Source organism: Aulonocara stuartgranti (genome assembly GCF_965226115.1).
Source record: "Aulonocara stuartgranti genome assembly, chromosome: 12".
NCBI lineage: Eukaryota > Metazoa > Chordata > Actinopteri > Cichliformes > Cichlidae > Aulonocara > Aulonocara stuartgranti.
The window spans coordinates 23,920,872-23,943,400 of record NC_138948.1 but is presented as its reverse complement, the minus strand read 5'-3'; the positions used below and the strand labels follow the sequence as shown (position 1 = coordinate 23,943,400).

The 22,529-nt window shown below is 39.9% G+C and overlaps 1 protein-coding gene and 1 long non-coding RNA gene across 2 annotated transcripts; both read right to left on the bottom strand.

Moving 5' to 3' along the window:
• Positions 1–1,449: 1,449 nt before the first annotated feature.
• On the bottom strand, positions 1,450–8,687 carry fam219ab (family with sequence similarity 219 member Ab). Its single transcript, XM_082555838.1, has 6 exons — positions 8,521–8,687; positions 7,495–7,594; positions 5,719–5,824; positions 5,052–5,132; positions 4,910–4,964; positions 1,450–1,643 (listed from the first exon to the last, which is right to left on the bottom strand). Exons 1-6 carry the CDS (start codon positions 8,596–8,598, stop codon positions 1,485–1,487), a joined length of 579 nt encoding a protein of 192 aa, XP_082411964.1. The 5' UTR covers positions 8,599–8,687; the 3' UTR covers positions 1,450–1,484.
• A 6,085-nt stretch (positions 8,688–14,772) lies between these two features.
• LOC309719061 lies at positions 14,773–21,805 on the bottom strand. Its single transcript, XR_014280136.1, has 2 exons — positions 21,370–21,805; positions 14,773–16,827 (listed from the first exon to the last, which is right to left on the bottom strand). It is a non-coding gene; the product is annotated as an uncharacterized lncRNA (long non-coding RNA).
• Between the last annotated feature and the right edge of the window lie 724 nt (positions 21,806–22,529).

Genomic DNA, 22,529 nt, shown 5'->3' with positions numbered 1-22,529 from the left:
TCATTCTGTTTGAAACAGAAATCGATGCTGTCTCACTTATTATTTTGGCATTGTAGGTCTTTATGCATGCATGTGTGTGTGTGTGTGTTGGGTCATCTTTCTAAGATGTATACCACGAAACAAATTCAACAAAGCCAGGTTATCTTTGTGTTAGTTGGCTTTACAAAACCTAAAATGCCACAACAGTGGCTGTCAGCTGCCTTTGTTAAGTCTGGCTTTCGTTTTTTGGCGATCAGTAGTATTTACCATGGTGATTTAGTCAGGTTAAAACAGAGCAACCTTTCTAACACTGAAATCTCTGACTTTAAGCTTAAGATAGCTCATTAATCTCACTTCGAAGTACACCTCCTCTGGTGTGTGACCCTGTGTTCACCTAATGATCTGTGGCACTGACACAGAAATGGGAAGGAGGGTGTCCGGTGATCATCAGGTTGCTTTGGCCTTGATAACGTGGGGATCAGAGCAAGAAACAATATGCAATCATCCCTTTCTACACAGTTCATTTTCACTGCTCTGCAGGAAACAGTACAATGATAAGGGCTCCCCAAAAAAGTAAAAAGCAAAATGTGCAAATTGAAAACAATGCAACAACAGTAGCGTGTGATTGCACAAATTAACTGTGGTGCAAAAAAGCTACTTGCTCATTATTTACCATTGGATTATTCAGTCAGATGCTCTTCATGCAGTTTGTTCCTCAACTATTCGATTTCATACATTGACTCCTAAACTCTGTGATGCCACATCTCTCTTTGCCAATTAGGCAAAGAGAGCAGAAGTATTGAAGGTGGTGTTAATGAGTGCAATGACCTGGTCTGTGCTACATATTAACCCCTTAAGGTACAACAACAATACAGTTTCCTCTGTTTGGAGAATCAGACTTCTACGACACAATCAAATATCTGAGCATCAGCACATTCAATTTTAATTATCCCTCAGGTTAAAAAAGTAAGCGTTTAAATAAAAAAAAACTAACAAACAAACTAGAAAATAAAATATATATATATGCAACTCAGAATTCAGGTAAACAGAACAGCTGAGTCAGTTATGATAATGTTTCTTATTCTTCTGGGAAACTGAAGTCACTTTAGAGCATCAAACAAACTTTTCTTTTTTGTCAGCTTTTATCAGTGTGTTATGTTAAATCATGTTGACCAGGAGAAGAGCTCTCAAACACAAGTGCAAGTCCTACCATAGGAGGAAACCACCACTTTACTAATCTTTTTATTACATATTGATTAATTTCAAATATGTTCATTCTCCTAGATTTTAAACCAAGGTTTCTATAAGGTAATTTGATTATTTGTTGTTGTCAATATCATCATAGCACTTACGATATTCTAACAAGGTCTCACTGTCGCCACTGTCATGGCGAAGTAAAGTCACAGCAGATAAAGACGGGAGGGCAGGGGAGCTCATGTTGTGTGGAAAAGAGCGGGGGGGGGGGGGGGGGGGGGGCAGAAGGCTGGAAAGCTGGAAAGGCAGAGTTACTGTATTTGACAGGTGGTAGAGGAGGTTGCCTGGCAGCACATGCAGGTAGGGTTGACTGATTTGGGTGGGATCAAATCCAGGTCCTCGTCGTCGGGGATTTCGTCAAGGCGGTAGCCATCTTTCAGCAGCTGAATGTTCAAATCTTGATTGATTTGCTGAAAAATGAGAGGACACAGAGAGAGGTCAGTGAGTTACAGCATCATTTACTAACCCTTGGGTTGCAGATCACCAGGCTGCAGAGCTTTTGCAAAAGCTGGAATGTGCAAAAAGTAATGAAGACCAAACATGTAACTTTATGTGCTGATTCCCTTCCTGTCACACAACGAATTACTAAAATCATGTGACTCTAGTGAAAAAATAGTGGTGGACAGGAGTTTACATCCACCCATCATGGGCGTGAAGGTCATGGTAAGAAAGAGTGACCTTTATCCTTTAGATCCAGATGTACAGCTGACTCCTGTCCTGTCGAGGTGGCTCTTCTATGTGGCTGTTTGGTTTGTCTAATGTAGAAGACTGAGAACTCCTCATTACACTGCATAGTATACACTACGTTGTTTAGTTTGTGTTTGGGAGAGTTGTCCTTGGGACAAACCATTATGATGATGATGATCCTAATTCGAGGAGGCCAATGTTCACATTTTGGACAGAGAAGACAGCTGGTTTGAAAGAGGATAAAAGATGGCCTCATCTATGTGCACTGTGAACGATCATCTTTGAACAGAGGGGGTGCCTTATGACACCAGCTGTCTGCCACCTACAATCCAGTTTTGAGATCTGTTCCCAGATGCCTTAACGCCCACTCACATCTTGCATCAGGTGATCTCAATGGTTCAAATGATAGGGTGAAGCAAGATCTCACAATCGTTGCACCCAAAACCTCTCCTGATAATGACCCACACCCTTTTCACATCTTGGCTCATGTGATGAGGCACATGATCAATAGTGGGCCAATGACCCTCTTAAGGGACAACTCCCACTCCCACTTCCACAAGCTCCTTAGAGTTCTTTTGGAGTCATTTACATTTCTGGTTTGCTGGCACAGATCCGGCTTTTAAGCATAGTCAAAAGATTTTCGAACAGACTGGGGTTGGGGCTTTGGGAATACCATTGCAGAAACTTAATGTTAACCTGCTTTTTCCACTCTAAATTCAGTTTTGATGCGTTTGGGATCATTGTCTTTTTGGAAAACCCAGTGTGTGTTTAATTTTCAACTGCATAGCTTTTGATTTGCAGTGAAGTTTAAGAAAATGGAAGTTGTTTTCCATTATTTCACTTCGTGCAATATACCAGTTTCTCTGACAGCAAAACAGCCCCGGAGCATGATGCTACCACCACCATGCTTGACAGCTGGTACAGTGTTCTTAGGTTTGAAAGCCTGAATCTACAATCTACAGTTCTTCTTAGATTTTCGCTGAGTTCTTTGGAAATCTGAGTATTGATCAGTCCAGTGACTGCTGTTAAACAAAACCTGTTTAGGATGGCAAACAGAAACTACCATTTGTAGTCAATATATGCTGTATTCCACCCTGGAAAAGTTTATAGAAATATATGGGCTCAAATTGTGGTCATAAATATTTTGTACTTGTAAATCAGTTTTGTATGTGTAAAAAGAATTTGTGTGTGCATAAAAAAGATTTGCATGTGGACATAGACAAAAAAACACTTGTGAAACTCTGCACTCAGGTTTCAACTTACAAGTACGGATTTTGACCCTATTTTTCTTCCTTTCAGCTGATTGGTCAATGTCAGGTCAATCACAAATTTAACTATCGAATCAGAGAACAGATGGGTTTGGCTGTCGGAGGGGCACTTTTTTGAACTGCAGGTCCTTGAAGGGTAATACAGTTTGAATCTTTTTTACGCACACACAAATCCTAATTTACCAGTACAAAATATTTATGACCACAATTTGAGCCCATAAAAATACCATGACATGATGAGTAGATGCAAACATCTAGTAGTAGGCTCATCTAATCTGTGTTTTTATTTATTTATTTTGTTGAAGTAGCTGTTTAATGTTTGACAGTCTCAGACAGCTTATTGAGATAGTGTACTTCTTCGCTTTACTGCAGAAAATTAGGTGAGAGGATTAGTGCCACTCTCGTATGTATAAGAAAAACTTAACTCAAGTTAGCAGGCAGGTATTTTAATTTATCATAAAGGAGAGATATTTGTGAGAGCAGCTACAGGCTTAGCAGAAAGGTAACAAAATCTACACCTCAAAAGTTTAATAATTGGCATGTTTTATCTAGTTTGTATGATGTACTGAATGACCCAACCTTTAAAACCATTCTTATATGTGCTCAGGTTATCTAATTCCTCTGAGTGTCCACTGATTACCAGCAAAAGGTCCATTATTTCCTAAAATGTTGAGAATCCCTTTAAACATTTTAGGAGTTTCTTTGCAAAAAGCAGGAAAAGCGTGTGTTTGTGTTTTAATTGTTTTAATTTGGTCCTTAAAACACTCCTCAGGACATCATTTGTGCAAACTGCATGGTTGGGAACATACGAGTTGGAGGAAAGTAAAATTCCAAAGCACACAGGAGGACAGGTAGGGAAAAGAAAAGAGAAAAATAGATATGTTTATATAAATCACTGGTAAATCAAAATCTGATTGTACTAATGCAATAAAACATTAACATTAACAACAAACATTAGGACTGTCTATGCTCGTGATTTAGACTGGCTAAAAGTTCGAGTGGTAACCATGGCAAAGTGAGATTGGGCACTTTCACAGATGGCTGGAAGCATCATCACTTGGAGCGTGATAACTACTGTTCCTGCTGTGATTTTTTTTAAATAACCAAAATAATTCCTTTGTTTGCACAAAAAGTGTGCAGTCATTTTATCTATATGCTGTTCTGCACTCTATCAACAATAAGCACAACAAACAACCTCTGTTCGGCCTGCAGTGGAAACAGTAACTGTATATGTACTTGTTACACCCAGGTTAGCTGGAACTAAGAGAGCAAATAACTGCTTTAAAGTATGTAACGTGCATTAGCTATTCATTTCTGACAGCATGTTGGAATTAGGATCTGACGCTGTAAAACTCACCCTACAAAACCCACAAGCTTAGACTCGTCACAGACAGGTTATAAATATGAGGATGCGTCTGCGATTTGCACTTATAGTGGCAGCAGCGTTACAAACAAGATTTGCAGGAGCAGACATGCAGATATCACATTTCATTTGTATCCAGCTTTGTGTCTAATACACATTTGTCTGCAGATATATCTGCAGTGTAATCATGCGCTTGCAGGGAGTGTACATGCCCACAGAATTGCCATGGATAGTTTTAACACTGGCTTGTAAAACCCTAACACTTAGCCTCTTAATAATTATGGAAGATGGGGGGAAATATGAGAGTAAATACAAGGGGGTGGGATCCACTGATATTTGCTGAAGCACAAGCTCTTACCTCGGCTGAAGAGTATCCCGACGAGGAGTATCTAGACATGTCAAAGTCATCGTCACTGAAACAGAAAAACACAGGATACTATATTAATATCATTAATGTTTGCTTATGTGCTTCTCAGAAAGAAAGATGTTTGTGTGTCCACCTGTCTGTATCTAGGGCCACCAAAGGCTTCTCATCCGGGCTCTGGTCTAAAGACGAATAGCCTTTATTGGGAACTACCAACCTGCATTGAGGGGAAAAGAGAGAGAGTTGAGATCAGGCGCAGAGGAGGAAAAAACAGTTTCACAAGCTGTAAGAAGTGAGCAAAAACAGGACTGGCAGAGATGTTGAAATAAATGAAAAGTAGGCCTGGAGGCAGCGTCACAGCTGAATCACTGGAACAACAGAAGCGTGAAAGCAGTATAATGTCTAACTTCAGACATCTTACAAACCCTACATCAGTACGACTCTTTTTTTGTACAGCCTTAAAACACATTTTTGTTTCCACACATGGCACATTTAGAAAGAACAAAATAAGCTTAATTTCTACATTTGAAATACTGTCACACCTAAGCATCTTTATTTGTATTTTTCTGTGGCTTCACTTCAGGCTGGATCATTACAATTGTTACAGTACTCCTATACTTAAAGCTACTACAGTTACACAATTACACCACATGAATCTCTTTCAACACGTAAATTGCACTGTATGAGGTTTGCTGTGAGAAACTTCTAATTACTGAGATTTTGTTTATCAATAACAACCAGCCAACAGAAGTCTTTCTCATAATTTCTCGACTGACCCCACGATGAGACTGCTCGCATCTTACCGTGTTCTGGCCATGACATTGTTCTTCTTGGGCTGCTGGTTGACTGGACTACCTACAGCGTTGCCGTTCTTCAGCGAGCCCTTCCTAGCCAGCTCTCTCTGTTTCTCTGTGTAAGGAACACAGAAGCAGGCAAAGGCATAAAGGTTGAGCTTTGAACAATAAATGATCTGTATAAGAGTGACGGAATAAGTTTAACTAGTAAACTACAGTAAGGTAAAGTAATACTTGAGTTAAATGTTGCAAATATGCACAAATATGCACGCATGTTCATGTTTACTTTATTTAGGCACACTTATGAGAATCAGGTGTGATGACCTGATTTAGTTGAATTCTATATTAAGTCAATCTTTACTTTAAGAAGACTGAGATGGCATTTCTTACTTAAGAAGACAACGTTTTGGTAAGCTGTGCAGCAGAGTAACAGACGTGACTTCAGGGCAGATCAGTTTCTGCTCACTGGAGAGATTTGCTTCAATGATCAGCTGACCAAAGAGTGCTGATTGTTGCTGTGTGAGCTTAGAGAACTGTTAAATTTGTTTAACATATTACAATTCAAAGGCCTAGAAGTAAAACGTATTCAGAAACTTTGCATGTGACATCAAAAACTAGAACCTTCCCCTTTCGGCATCAGCTACTGCTGAACTAAAATCTAAAAACATTTGAATGTCAATGTATTTTCTTAACCACTTATAGGCTGGGGTTGTAGGCGAGGCTGATGCCTATCTCAGCTGACAACGAGAACAAGAGTACACCCCGGAGAGTTGCAAGCTCCTCACAGGGCTAATACAAAGAGACAAACAACTCTGCACACTAACAACTTCACCTACTGCCAATTTAGCTTCACCATTTGATCCATGCAGTCACTGGGAGAACCTGCAAACTCCACACAGAGAGGCCTGGCTCACCAGCATTTTTCAAACCTGACCCTTCTTGCTGTGAGGAATCTGCACCAAATACGTTTTGACATGACATATAGATGTAGATTGTATTTTTGTTTTGCTTGTTTCTTTATCTCAAGGTCACAAAAGCAAAGTGATGAATTTAACAAACATGCACACCTAATGAAATCAACATAGCTGCCAAGGTAGTTTTTATAACAATGTTTAATTGGACGCAGGACCAAGAAACGGCGAGAGAGAGAAGATAGTGGCAACGTATACATAACTGTAGCTGTACAGCCTAAAAAAAGAGCGTTGACTAACAGAGTAGCTCACTAATTCTTAGATATTATTGACTCTGAGTAAACATACAGTAGCAAACAGTAAAAATAAAAAACATTAAAAACTATGTGCTCCTGCTCGCCACTGGACTCTGTCCAAGGTGCTGAAATGAATCTTTAAGAACTGTGGCTTTCTATAAAGACGGCATGAGAGGGGCCAGAGAGGCTGTTATTCCCTGCCTTGAAGACAATCACATTGGGTTTTGGGAACATGCAATTGGCCTTTTGTTAAAAATAATAGACTAAAAGATTAGTGGACAGATTCTAAACATAATCAGCAGATTCGTGAATAAAGACAATAATCTGTAGCTGCGGCCCTATTACAGTAGTAACCGCATTAGTTTTTACTTAGCAAGGCATCAAGAATAATCATAGAGGCCAATGTGCCATTAATTAAAATGCCTCAGCACAGCTATACAGTATCTATGCTGGTTCCTTTACGATCTGTGTCTACAGACTACGCACCATTTTGTGTTTGACAGTCAATCAAACAACACTTCAACAACCACAGATGGACAGACAGACATTTAGCCTGCAGTTAAAACTGTATCTCTCACCTATTTTCATCTGCAAAGGTGAAGGCTTGTAGTTTATAGTGACAGGCTCCCCCTCTCTGGTGTCTGAGTCAGCCTCTGAAGCTGTGGACGAGGCAGGGTCCTGGACACAAGGAAGTGCAGAGATGTGTTTTACTGAGGCAGCGATGAATAATGAATGTCGTTTTGTAATGCAGAGTAATACCCACCATAGCTAAGCAACGGGAATAAATGGTAATAAACACAGATCTGTGATTTGTGCCAGCAGTCTTAAAATAAATGTGCATCTTACAACTAGAGAGCAAAGGCAAGAGGGATGAAAGGCTTTATAAACAACAACAAATGAGGAACGGTGGGGACTTCTGGTGTGGGGGCACCTGGAGACAGCAGGTCAGGTTGCTTTAGTCTAGTCTGGTTCCCCAGCGGCCCCGGCGGCGGGCAGCAGAGGCCGCCCTGCAGGCTGCAGTAACCCCGGGCCCCGCTACAGGCCACGGAGCGCTCCGTTAAACCGTTTACACTGAGATTTGTATGTAAAGGCGAACCTTTAATGGCACGTACAAACATATACAAGCGATAAGGAGCCCCCTGCTAATCCCGTCAAAGTGACGCAAGTGGCGTCGATACCAGAGTAACTTGCTGCATGGATGCTGAGGATGCAGCAGCAGCAGTGCTGGGATGGGATGCTTGTTTTCGCCAGACATGACGGATGCTGCGCAGCAGACCGGACGCTGTTTGCGTTATGCCGAGCGACAAAAACAAACAAACAAACAAACAAAACACAACAAAGCTTGTTTGTGAGCAAAATCCACGTCCCCTCGTGTATTCCGCCGTCGTTTATTCGATTTCACTCCGTGGAAGCAGCCGGGAAACTTGATGGAGAACGTTCTAATGGCATTACACATGGCAGGTGATGCGATTGTCGGGGTCTCAGTCTATGAATGGCAAGGCCTCAAACACTACACAAGTATGCGCGGTTGTAATGCCATTTTTAATTAAACAAGGCAAACAGATCAAGCGCCGCCGGTCATTTCCAGACTGTTCTAGACTTACCAGCGGCTGCATCTCAGCCTGCATCTCCGCCTCCTGTACAGCACTCGGCACTTGAAATCTGTCTATTTCTTCCATCATTTTGGCAACGCGCCTCTTCCCTCCCTTCTCCTCCAAAGTGAAAGATGGTAGCGGATCCTTTCGACGAGTTATCGCCGAGATCGTAAGTGATCTCCGATTTCTAATAATATTTGTAGTTTTCCGGTGGAGAACTACATCCCAGCAGGCAGTATGTCGGCGATGGTGTGACCAGTTGGATGACGGTGACTCCACCACCCACTTCCGGGTCTGGCATCCCAAAATAGGGTACGGGGACCCAAGAGGGCCTTCCAAAGAGTATGGTCCCCAACAAAGTGTGCAGTTGGAGGATTATGTGAATGACTCGTTACACAGTATATGAGTATTTCCCCTTTTCTTGTTATTCACTCGATATTTGCCATGTATAGACCTGCTCAGGCACAATCTCTAAAGAATTATTTAAGTTTAAATATTAGTACATTTGCTCTTTAATAACTTTAATAACTAATAAATTACTTTAATAATTCTTCTGAATCACTATTTCAGTATTAAAATATTCCAATTTTTCATTGAGTAAATTATTGGAGAACCTACATAAATGAACTAAAATGTATATTAAGAAATAATAAGCTGTCATTCCTGTTGGACAACATTTCCCACCCCATGCAGGAGACTCACAGCACAGAGCAGCTTCTTCAGTGGCAGGTTGCAGCACCCACGATGTGGGACAGAGAGATTTCACAGGGCTTTCCTTCCAGCTGCTGTCAGACTCTGCAGATGATCACACAGGTGCAGACAGACACACACGCACATCCCATACAGAATTGTAACTGTCTCCCTGATGTGCAGTATTACCAAGTGCAATTTTTTCCTACTATAACAGAGCATTTTATTCTATTTTGTACAGTATTTTATTCTATTGTATATAGTATTTATTAGTATTTAAATAGTATTAGTATTTACTCGTGTTTTATAGTATGTTATTCTGTTTTATCGTACCCTATTCTATTGTGTTTTTCTTAACTTTTACTGCTTTTAAACTTGTACTTTGTGCCGTGACCAAAACCAAAAAATTTCCTACGTGTGAGACTAATAAAGTCTTATCTTATCTTATTTTATCTTATAAAATTATAAAATAATGGAAGCACCAAGTGTCAGCTTGATGGTTTTGTCAATATAGAGAAAAATCAGTGGGAGGTTGTGTCCTATAAAAAACACTGTGTCCCAAATGCAGTGATTCAAAACTAGTAGCTCGCTGCTAAGTGTGATTTTTCATATACTAAAAAGCAAACATGTGGCAGAGCACTGCTTCATTTAAATGGAAGTGGAGTTGGATGGCACTATGAACGGTAAAGAGGTTATCATGCAAGAGGAAAACAAAATCAGAAAGTTATAATAGCTGCCTTGTTTTCCTAAATAAGGAGGCTTGTGTTCATTAACAGAAAAGCAATGATCAGGAGACAACTAGACAGTGGTCTTTTGGAGTGTTTTGGATATGTTTCCCTTTCAAAGGTAAAGAAATTACTGGAGCTCTAAAAAACAAACAAGCAAACAAACAAACAAAAACTATGAACATATGGGGAAAAGTTCTTTGTCTTCGTAAAATACAAAAACAACTTTGATATAATGATGGAAAGAACTGTTCAGAGTGAACTCATGTCTTGCATGTCATTATTATTTACCCACTTGCTGAGCATGACATGTGCAGATATGAAAGGGAATTCTGTGTACTAAAAATTAGACAAAAGCATCACATTTCACTGGATGATGGATCAGTAATAAACATATCGATACAAGAAACAGTCAAAGCTACCAAAGAGCTTTTGATGTTTAAAAAGGTAAAATATGTTTTAAATGACTGCAGCAAACATCTGATTTCATTCTCACTGAGTTGCATTTCACTTACTGGGCACCAGTCTATAGCCAGTGGGACCACAAAATAAGTAAAAAGAAGCATGTCTGTACAAAGCAGATGGTTATCTCCAGTTACATCTGTAAGTGTTTAGACAAAGATTTTTTTCTTTGTGTAATTTTGTCTCTCTACAACACCACAGTGGATTTTAAATCAAATAATCAATGCATGATTAAAGTGCAGATTTTCTCATTTTTAAAAGGTATTCCATTGAGTGTTTAGGAATTACAGCAGATTAATACATAGTAAACATGATTGTTTGTGAGTCTCACTGCCTGCAGTTATGTCTACAGTAACGGAAAAGAATGTGCTATTGAAATAAGATCAGGTCATTGGGCTGGCTATTGTATCATATTTCTTTGCCTTGAGTAACTCTTGTGTTTGCAGTATGCTTTAGCTCATTATCTATTAACCCAACCCTGGTTTCTAAATCCTTTTTCTACTCATGTGAATGTCTCTTGATTGTAGATCTCACCTCCTTAGGAGTGTTTCTGACTTGGTTAGATGTTGCAAAGGGGTTTTTCTTAACCAAGCAAAGATTTCGCAAGGTCTGTGGTCTTTCAGACCTTTTGGTGTTGCTGAGTATTCCTTCTTTTGAGGACTGTAGCAGATTGTTTTTGCTGTCTCTCTTATAGATTTATTTGGTTTAGTCAGTCATGATGGCCTCTTTCACCTGCACTGACATCTTTTTGGAGTTGTTAAGAGTTCAAGTGAAAAGTTCAGTACTTGGGATCTACTCTGGATTTTTTATCTACTTACCTGGCCATAAACGTCTTGTCTGTAAATTGTTCCAAGTGCTTCTGAGCCTTTAATGCATAAAAGGGGCTTTTGTTCCTAAACACTTAATGCAATAATTTTGTTGAATCCCTGTACTTAAAGCTAAAAGTCTTCACTTCAAATATATATTGATTTAAAATCCTTGTGGCCATGTATGGAGGCAAAATTACAAAAACTGTACATTGTACATATAATTATGCAAATATCCAAGAAAACCTGACAGTTATATAATTTCACAAAACAAAAAGCAGTGAAATTTAACGAATCACAATTAATCCAGTACAATCTAAGGTATTCTGCTACTTCACTTAAGTACTTTTACTCCAGGCTTCTTGAAATACAAATATAATGAAATTTTAAAGTAGTCTGTAGAGGTAATAGACTTAATAAGTTATTACCTTAACAAATGATCTTGTTAGGGGCTGATACTTTTGATGCTTTAAATACGTTAATTAAAAAACACATATTAAACAGAATCCAAATGCAGAGCCTTTAGTGGGAAGTAATTTTTACATAGCTGCATATTTAATTTGTGGATTAAGGTCTCGTCTATGTGGAACTAACTACAGCTTGAAAATTTAAAACTGTTATTTTGGGTCTTTAAACTGCCAAACTTCTGTCCTTTACCTGTAAAAATCCCTGGCAACAATTCCTTTGCATAGTGTAAGTTGTTAAATTCATTACAAAAATAAATAAGCCTTGTATTTTTAATTAGCATTCTTCCTCTGTGCCTGGATGAGAACAAATAGAAAGAGCATCACGAAACTTTAAAAAGCCTTCGCTGAATGAAACAATCAAATCGCCTTCGTGGAGCCCATAAATTATACATTCTTAGGAAAATAATCTCTGGATAATGATGGCTTGCCAGCAGACCATGCCACTCGTTCTCAGTAAAAGTCACTGACACGTCTGACTGCATATTGTCCTTACCTGGAAATACCAGCAGAGAGCAGCAATAGTATGCTCTGCTGCACAGTAATAGAGAAGGATCGTTGCAGCAATCATCCACTGTACAGTCAAAAGGGGAAGGAAGCCCACATTAAAGGTTAAACCAGCAGGTGGCAGTCTATATCTACAGAAGACAGGGCCACAGGCTACATGGAGGATGAATGACAATGAGATGTGTGCAGGGTCAAGTGGGTTGTAGCATTTTATTCTGATAAATCCAAGCGTTTTGAGGTCCTTCCCAGCTAATCTGCTTATCTGTGTGGCTTTCTTAGTTTGAACAGTATAAGGTGCTATTAATTCCTGAGGCACAAAATGAAAAAGGTATAATTGAAAATTAATGAAAGGATAAAAAAATGTATATATATGATTCTTATTTTTCTTCTTGCTCTTCTGTTCCTCTTGAGCTCACACACACTCACCTCTGTTCCATTGTGTTTGCTGTTTCTTGCATACTGATGCTATGCCCATCAACACCATTATATGAGGTTGTTTCACGCTATAATTAGACCTCTTTTGACAGAGTAAACATTCCTATTGACTAAATTGAACTAAATTGCTACCATTTCAATGTCAGAGCCGCACAGTTGTCAAAGTCTATTTAATGGTTGTATGTCTCTGTGCATTTAATGGTGTTGAGTGACTTTATCAGGGTCCTGGCATGAAGTTCTGATTAGGTGTGATTCGGAGTTTGTCATGAATTATTCATGCACAAGAACAGTAATACAACACACATGCATACACATCCACACTCGCACTGCTCACTTTACGGCATGGATTCATACTTTCAGCCACCTGAAAGGCTTTATTTGAAGCCGCTAAATTAAATGATAGATTACATAAGATTCTGAGATCTGAAAGAAACTCCACAAAATTTTTGGCCATGCAGCATCCAAATTATAGATTAACATTTGATCCTTTGGCGATTGCTCTGCAGCACACCGAGAGACACGCATTTAGACGTAGCCACTAGCAATGACTCAGTGTGGCCTGATGTGGGTTATGCAACCCCTCCAGCAGTGCAGATGGAGTTGCAGATTACTGGTCCCTCATATATTTATTAGTAATCTCTCTGTCTCTGATATTTGCAGCTATCATTATATAACACCATGTTGAGTTCAGTGACCCTCTTCCTTCTCAGCTACAACTGGAAGATGGAGGGAATTTGCTGCTGTGTGATGCAGCATGGTGAGAGTGATGCAGAGTTCAGTGGCTATCTTCAATCTCAACTCGATGAACTCACAGTAAGCACCAAATCTGAGATTAATGAATCAGTGTAAGTATGACAGTCAGGAGATGGATGACTGGATGGACGATTAGTGAATGCCTTTGCTTATTGATAATAAGCATTGTCAGTTATAGTAGTGAATCCCTTCAATGGTCTTGAAGAGAAAATCACATTTAAAAACATCAGTGCAGTGGTTCAGACACTGTGAGTCAGACTGTGCTGACCTTCATCATCCAAGCAGCTCACTGTGGGGTAGATCGCTGGATCTTTTCTGGCCAGTTTGCCGAACTTTGGCATTTGTCTCGTTAGATGGGAAACAAATAAGGGAAAGCCTGCCAAAGAGACAGCGATAGAGAGGGAAATTGGCAGGCAGATAAATAGGAGTGAAGCAGATAAACACTGCACAGCTGACGAGCGGCTTCAAGTCATCAGCCCATCTGCCTCACATGTGCTATAAACCAATGTATTTACACATGTGCACACATGTAATCGCAGCTTTTGTCTCTCAAGCACGCACACGCTAATCTGACATTTAGTTAATATATAGAGAGATTTTTAATCTCTTCTCAGAAGATCTGACAAATGCATGACTCTTTTTAATCTTGTTAGTTCTTCGACTTTAAAGAGCCACAAAAACAAAAAAATCAGCAAAAATCAGTGTAAAAGCACCATGACTATAATTATTCCAGTAGAAATTCAGCATCCAGTTTTACATATGTAACAAAAAAGTACTCAGTATGGCATATAGGAAGAATGAACTACATTACTGATACAAAGGATCCTCTAACATCTTTAGTGTGTCTGTTTAATGCTGAAAATGGAAAAGGTGGACTGGCTCATGATTATTTTATATATAGTTGGCTTAATCGACAACAATTTAGCCTATTAAATTTCCTTATGCCCGTTTGTTGTTTCTTCAGTTTACGGTGGAGCAGAAGATTCTAAATATTGCACATAGCATGAGTACAGTATTTTGGTAAGGCAACGTAGTTTTTTTTCTGCTCGTGCCCTTTAGTGTGCTGAAGCCATACGGAGAAAAATAATGACCAAAATATAAGAAACACCATATAATGATGTTAACTGTCACTCAAAGAAAAATGTATCCATAGTAAGCACTCGCAAGTTCCCCAACCCCACGGCCGTTATAATGATGCTGGATTGTGGTTACAAGATAAGAATTACACACTTGTAGTTCACTAACAACAGGATGTGGGTCACTGCTGAGGTCAGTGTGTTCCACATTGATTACTTCAGTGCAGGAGGTTGAAGTCAATTGTTATTTTAATTCAAGCACTAATGTTTAAATAATTTGGAGGGAAAATGATGGTGATACACACTGAAAGGGCAGAGCAACACTGATTGCAGACCACATTAGTTAGAAACAAGAGTAAATGAGTTTATTGTTGATACAAAATAGACTGTCAAGATTGCATGGCATGGAGGACAATAGCATTAATCTGTAAGGCAGCAACAAATGATTAATTTCAAGATCAGCTATTCTTTTGAATGTTGTTTGAGTGATCATTTATTTCATTACAAAAAAAGAAAAAGAAAAAAAGAAGCATATTCAGTACCAAAGATAACTTAATCTCATCGTGTGGCAAACATAAAACAAAGCTGCTTAGTTCACAATGATGCTGAATGATACTGCGATTGCTTTTTTGTCCATGTCTCATTTTCCTTAAGTACCTATCCAGCAGGGATTGCTGGAGCCTACCTCAGCTGTCATAGGGAATCTGGGTACACCCTGAACAGGTCACCAGTTTCACTTTCACACCTTTGGAAAATTTAGAATGAACCAAATGTTGGTGTATTTGGAAGCCAAGCAAAGCTGTGACACTCAGTTCAAGGGCAATCACATGAAATATAAAAATCTTCACATATAAGAAGCTGCATTATAATTTGAATTTATATGATTCAGAAATATTCCAGAATTTAGCCACTAATAATCAATCCAGGAAGTGTAACAGCATCAGCATTATCATTTGTACAAGTATCCTCTTTAAAGTAAGTAGAACACAAAAGACAAAATCATATATGTATTAAGTTAACCTGAGATCCTAAACTACAAAATGAAAGCATTAAAACACAGAGCCCTCTCAATAGTTGAAACAAAATCTATTGTGTGCATACATATATGCATATACGTTTTGTCATTTTGCCAGTCAGTCTGTTGGCTCTTATCTCTCTTCCATCCGCAACATAATCTTTATATCACACAGTTAACAGCTGGAGAACATCCACTACAATAAACACACTGCTCACTCCTGTTCTGTAAGTCGTGTCATTTCCGATGATGGCTGCTTATAAACATTTTGGAGAAACCCACAGAATGAAAGCGAGGCACACCAGGACACGAGTAACGCATTTTACTGTTACATTTAATCCCGTGGGAGTTGGATCAGTGAAAGCAGAGACTTGTGTGTCAAACAGGGAGACTATCAAACAGGGCCCTCGAGCTTTCTTTTCTGTCAACAACACATCAAAGGATCCCCTTTCCTATCCTTCCCTTGCACTTCATCAATCCCCACCAAATATAAACCAAACTTTATCTCTGTCTGTCTTGACTGACACACATCCTCCAGCTACACCTTTATTCTTTCTGCCTCGTTTGGGTTTTTAGTGTCTACCTGTCGTGTTTCTGCCGCTCTGTTGCTGGCATCATTAGTGTGCAGCTATGGGGAAAAAAATATCCCAGCTGCTGTTGCTTTTTCTCTTTACTACTAAAAATGTGATTTTATGTCTTCGTGCCTCTCGACCAACGTTGTCACCTCAGTTCCTCTCTCCCAGTTAACTTTGCTGTTCGTCCTCCACATCCGCTCTGTGGCTTCAGATGGAGGGTTGAAAAGGAACAGAGCAGAGGAGGAGATCATGGTGAATCTGTGCCGAGCAAAACCAAACTGACTGACAGATGGACAGTCCCCGCGATGCACAGCAGAGATAAGAGGATTGGGCCCGCTTGTTGTTGTTGGTCTTGCCACAACTCTTAATGCAGTTAGCTTACTCTGAGCTTCACTCACTGGCACAGTCAAGATGCAGAGATGTAAACAGTGATTTATGTAACACAAAAGGAGATACAGACGGAATGTAACGGCATGCATATATGATGTCCAGCTCCATTAGAGTTCATACCTATGGGTCTCGATTAGGCTGCAGTCAGCATATACTTCTGTTCATCCTTCTTCTGCTCCAGCTTTGCTGCAAAAGCAGGCACTTTCTCTTGGTGTGAAGGTACTTTGCAGGCCTTGTAGAGGATGACAAACAGGATGACGATGAGAAAGCCTACCACAGAGTTGCAAACAATGGCCACGATGCTCCATATAGACAGGCCATTTCTCAGTTCATGCTCCATGGTAGGTGGGACAGTGGTCTCCAAGATCCTGGTGGTCAGCCTGAGGTCTGTTAGATACCCCAGCTCCACAGATTATCCCTGAAAAGAAAGGAAATGCATAACATGAACACGGTCAATCCATATTTCATGCACTTTTGCCAGTACACACTCAAGCTGCGACACACTTGGCTGCAGTTAACCTGCCTATCATATGAGCATGCTGCTTCCATGAACGAGATCAGCTCAGTACAGATTATTTCCTCTGACAACTTAGACTGTAGGCCAAGGTGCTTCATTCCTGCAGGTGTTATATATGGAACAACCTACATATGTATCAAACAGGCTTTTTTTTTATGTTGAAAGTGTTATTTCAGTGTTAAATAAGGGATCTTACAGAATATTTTCATAAAGATACACAATGGAGTATTATTATTTCTTAGTGCTACTAATGTGAAGGAAAAGTGTCAGACAGATGCAGAGAAAAAGCATTGTAGGACCACTGTTAAATTTGAATAATCAGTGTGTAACAGGAGGGCATTACGGGACAAGAAACTCTCTTTGTGTGTCACAACATCCTTTTTTTATCAGTTTCCTTTGTACTGGCAGAGAGCAAAGAGGTTATTAAGCTGATAAAGAAGGTGCGGGTAAGCACTTTTTCTTGCTGAATTATTGTGGATGAGTTTTAGCATTGATGTGTTTTCAGGAGGAATATGTGGGAATATAGTTGCCAGTTTTGTGGCTGATATTAAATGGGTCACTGAGGTGTACTGGTGTGTGTGTGAGAGAGAGAGAGAGACTGACAGAGTGAAAGGGGGGGAAAGAGAAGCCAGTTCAAGCATGAGATGGAGGGTGTGAATATTTTCCCTCTCAGAGTTTAACAGATAAAAACTTGAGCTCATCTCCCCACTTCTATACCTCTCTCCCTTCCCTCTAATGCATTTCTAATGAGACCACATATTTCCTCTTCTCCCCAACTGAGGGCAATACCACAACAGTCCAAGCCTACTGTTGAGAACTCATTTCAAAGTTATCCTTCCCTTTATAGGCATTTTATGACCAAGCCAAATAAAGATGGATAGCTACAAGATACAGTAGATGACAGTGATATATTTGATCTTCTTTCCAACACACAAAGCTGGTTTCACTTTGCACCAGATGGGTCCCTCTCAGGATGCTGGTGGGGCTACTGTGGGGAAAATTATCCTCATAATGACTAACTGGGACAACTGTCAATAAAACTGCCTGCACAGTTTTTCAGGATATTTCCAAAACAACCCGAGGAAGTAGGGCTGTGCGATATGTCCCATATGTCTCATATCCCGATATAAGAATTCTATTGTCTGATAACGATATAAATCACAAAAATGTAACATTTTCTGTAAAATCTGTGAATCTCGGGCAGCTCGTCTTGCGGGAAGTGTTTCCAGCTGCGCGTCATGTACCTGGAGTCGAGTGTTTTAACCGATGCATGAAACTACACATTTTTAGACATAAGTTGTAACAGCCGCCGTTTTCTTTGTGAGCATTTAATACACGGCGTGCTGCGGGGAAAAGCCTGTTCTAACGTTTGAGTCTAAGGTTTATTTTTTTAGCACCTGGCGGCTCTTTTTTTTTACTTCTCATCCGTAAACAATCTACTCTTTCACGTGATTCAGTTTATTTTGAAAAGTCTCAACAGGATCTTGAGCTTTATTGTGAAAGGTTTATGTGGAACATAAACAAGCGGACACGCGATGGTGTTACCTAGTTGTTGCTAAACACAACGCATAAAAACAGGCGCTTGTCTGTCTGTAGTGTGGTTATATTAAATATAAGAGAAAGAGAGAACTTTAAGAAATTAATATAGCCACTACAGTGACCATAAAAACGATGAAAAAAAATATTGCTGTAAACAGTTTATTTTGTGACACCATGAAACAAACGATAGCATAAAATGAAACAATAGACGTTTTTATATCGTCACCCGATATATATCGTTATATCGAACAGCCCTACGAGGAAGGGTTTCTTTTTTCCCACAACAGTCACACTAAGTGTGACTACTGGGTTTACATTTCCAATCAGAGCCAAAGCGAGGAATTTGTAGGTTATTAGATAGCAGTGGAATGTGATGGGGAAGAGTCTGCATGTGTCTACTAGAGAGGGGGGGAAATCAAATGAGTGTAAGCAATATATTAGATCAGAGCACTGCATGCTTATGTTAATTTCAGACAATCACTGGTGCATATAACAAGAGGAGTCATGTTGTTATTCATTATCACTAATATAACACATTTTCATAACTCATACTTCCCAGAGAAGGTAATTGTGGTCCACGTCTTACTAAATACAAGGGTAATTTGTTCTCATTAAAAAGATGAATACATTTTAATAGCAATGCTGGAAGAAAGCAAAGGCATTCAAAAATAAAAGAAATACATCTGAAAGTATTGACAGGCTGTGACCTTCGGGTCCTTAAATGACACTGCAATGCAAAGAGCCATCAGTAGGCTTTAGAAACACTTCTAAACAACACAAATTGTTGCTGCATCCTCACGTGAAAGTTGAAACTTTGACACATGAAAAGAAAAAACAATATAAACTAGGTTAAAATTTAGCTGACTTCTCTAGGTGCGAGCTCATTTTGGATTGACTGAGGCAAAGTGGAAAACTGTCCTCTGGTCGGCCAATCAAAACTTTAGAATTCTTGAAAAAAATACACATTGAGCTCCAGGCTGAATCACTCAGCTTACTTTCATCATACAGCTCAAAAGCCAGAGATTGTGAGACGATGAGGCTGCATTAGTGCACATGGTTTGGGTAACTTGGCCATCTGTAAGCCCCATTCACTTTTAAATACACAGCTTTTGGAGCAGCACATTTTGCCATTCAAGCTTTCTTGGGAAAGCATTGCTTATTTCAGCGAGACAGTCCCAAACCACATTCTGCATGTTGTACAGCAGGGGATGAGCTCTACTGCCCAAGAGTCTTGGTGCTAAGCTAGTGTTACAGAGTATAGCATGGTGGAAAAGGATGGAGAGAATCCCCACTAAGCTTTTGGGTTGGCATTTCTTTAGATTTTGTTTTGTATTAATTGCATGCTTTGGTGTTTTTTGTGTTTGATGTGAGGTGTGGGCCACACCCATGTGGGAGTGGAGATTCTACTCTAGTCCAGCTGCCAGCTATTTGGAGTTGAATACAGGGAGCAGCTGATTGGGGAGGATTGGAGCCCTTCTCTATAAAGGGGAGAGGAAACAGGAAGTAGGGGTTGTCGTTGTTTTTTTTTTTGTTTTTGTAGGACACTGGTGAAGCAGGGAAGCTTCGAAGATCCAGGATGAAGTGTGCACATTTTAATGGAAAAGATTTTTAACCTGGCCTGGTTTTGCTTTTAAAATAAACTGAGGATGTTGGAGGGAGGACTCATTCTTATTGGGATGTGAGTGGATGTGCTGAAAGGCAGGAAAACAAACACTGGACTGGAGACTCTCTGTGCCCCTGACAAGGAAACTGGACCAGTTTTGGGGAAGTTCCAGCTCCCAGGATGTGATGTGGAGACCCAGCCTCGAACGAAGTCAGGCCTGAAAAGGTGGGTGGCAAGCCTTTTTGAGGAAGCTGCAGGATTGATACGTTTTGGCTGCTTGTTCTTCCAAGTGACCACCTTTCCCCTGTTTGTAACCAGGCTAACAACCCTGACCGCGGTGGCTTTGGGCCTTGGATTCCTGGCCAGAATTGTGTCTTCAGCCAGTAGTTTTACCCGGAGAAAGAACAAATAAATCTTGTGTAACCCATTACAGTGTGCGTGTGGTGGTTCGTTACTGGTCAATATTAGAGCTACTACTTTCTTGTACGGAGGCCATTTTGGGCCTTACGTAACATTAGCCTTCCTATTTTTCCCCACCAAAGACTGAAAAAGTCTGAGGTTTTATCAAGGTAATATAGGTCAAATGAGGCACCTAACTGTTAAGCATTTGGTATCCAATATCAATCAAGAATGGGAAAACATTTGTCTTTCAAAATTGATGTCTTAGGCTCTCTGGTTCTTACAGAAGAGGTGATGCAACACACTGATAAACATGGCAATAAAAACTTTGAAATTCTTTTTTTTTTTTTTTTTAAATGGACTCTGCGCTCCAGGCTGAAGAGGAAAAAGGACCATGGCCTACTCCGCCAGAGGCATATTTACCAATCCAGTGGGCCAGCTTGTTTAAAAAACATATTGCATCATCAAATTCAAAACGACCACATGTTTTTCGGATAGCCTTAATATTTAGAATTTTTAAAATCTAATTTAATTTAATATATTTTTTAAAAAAAATTAAATATAGAACTCGAGAAAACATATATTTTAGGTTTAACATAAACGCGCACAATCAATATAAAGATAACTATAGTATGCAATGTCTGAGTTCAGTGACTCAGAAAAGAGTTAAGATTTAAGTCTGAAACCAGAGTAATTCAACAGTTCAATAGAGCCTCCAGGTTGTGTGTTCTCTGTGAATGGTGTCACATACAGGCCTTTTGCGGCAAAATGCAAATAATCTGATGCAAATGTATGAAAATATGGCATGCTTACAACATCAAACAAGAGGACAGTGTAGGCACGAACAAAAACAAACAGACACCACATGGAAAACAGAAGATTACTTATGCATAATGCATCACCTGGCTGCAGACTAGCCGAATGAGCGACCCCCCACCCTCGTATCCTGTGACTGAAGTTCCTAAAAAAAACCCAACAACAAAAACAAACAAACAAAAAAAAAACACTTAATACAGCAGCCTACTTGACACTCCAATCGGAAGCCTCGAGTCCACGCATTTGTTGTCTTGGTGCGCACCCCAAGAGCAAAACGGATTATAAGGAATGACTTCCAAATCTTCAGCAAGTTCACCGCGACGTTTCTTTAAAAAAAAAAAAAGGGAACTTTTACCCCGAAGTAGGTCACCAAACTGCGAGCCCGTGGGGCGTAGTTCAGCAGCAACCAGTGGGCCTGGTCACTAGCGGAGTTTCAGACTTGTAATCAAGTCGGTTAGTGACTGACTGCTGACAGGCGCAGGGCGACAAAGCGGAGATGCTTCTGTCATTGTGGCTGCTCATCATCCCCGCCTGCCCCTCCCCTTTCCTCCCCTCCCTCAGCCTGTTACTACAGACTATTTATAAAAACGCTCCTGGAACATCCCATCAAGGGCTTTCCCCCCGTCACAACGGTGAAGATCCAGTGTGTGCACAGTGCAAGAGGTTCAGCCTAAACATTCAGTGACAAGACAGTGCAATGCAATAAAAGAGATCTCGTCTTGATTAAATGGACAGAACTTTGGTCTAGCTGCTGGAACTTTGCAAAGAAGTTAGGACAGTTTGAAAGAATCTTTTGACACAATCTGAGAGTGTTGTTAAAAATATGCTTTACTTATAGAAATAGAATAGAATAGAATAGAATTCAACTTTATTGTCATTGCACAGGTACAGGGCAACGAAATGCAGTTTGCATCCATCCAGAAGTGCTTTAGTGATATAGATATATTACAATATATATAAATACACAATAAAGCTGCAGCTATATTCTAATATTAATGTTTTTTACTGTATATGGTTAACTGGAGTCAGTCACAACTACCTACTAAAAAGCACGCAGCTGAGCAGAAGCCACACAGACCTTAAATTCGTTGACTCCATTTTCCTCATTGGTATTCAACACAACAGCAGGGTGTCCCTGGGGGATTCTGCTCTATTCTCTCGGTCTCCCTCTCATCCACGGTATGTGTGCAAACACTTGTCTGTCCTTCTTTTCTGGAATGAAGGACATCTTTGAAAAAGTGAGGGC

What these genes read in the sequence shown, in the direction of transcription:
- fam219ab (XM_082555838.1), bottom strand. Translation starts at nt 8,598, where the DNA reads ATGATGGAAGAAATAGACAGATTTCAAGTGCCGAGTGCTGTACAGGAG. An exon ending in AGGCTGAGATGCAGCCGCTG is followed by an intron (nt 7,595 to 8,520) that starts GTAAGTCTAGAA and finishes CCTTGTGTCCAG; the next exon opens with GACCCTGCCTCGTCCACAGC. An exon ending in AATGTCATGGCCAGAACACG is followed by an intron (nt 5,133 to 5,718) that starts GTAAGATGCGAG and finishes CCCTCAATGCAG; the next exon opens with GTTGGTAGTTCCCAATAAAG.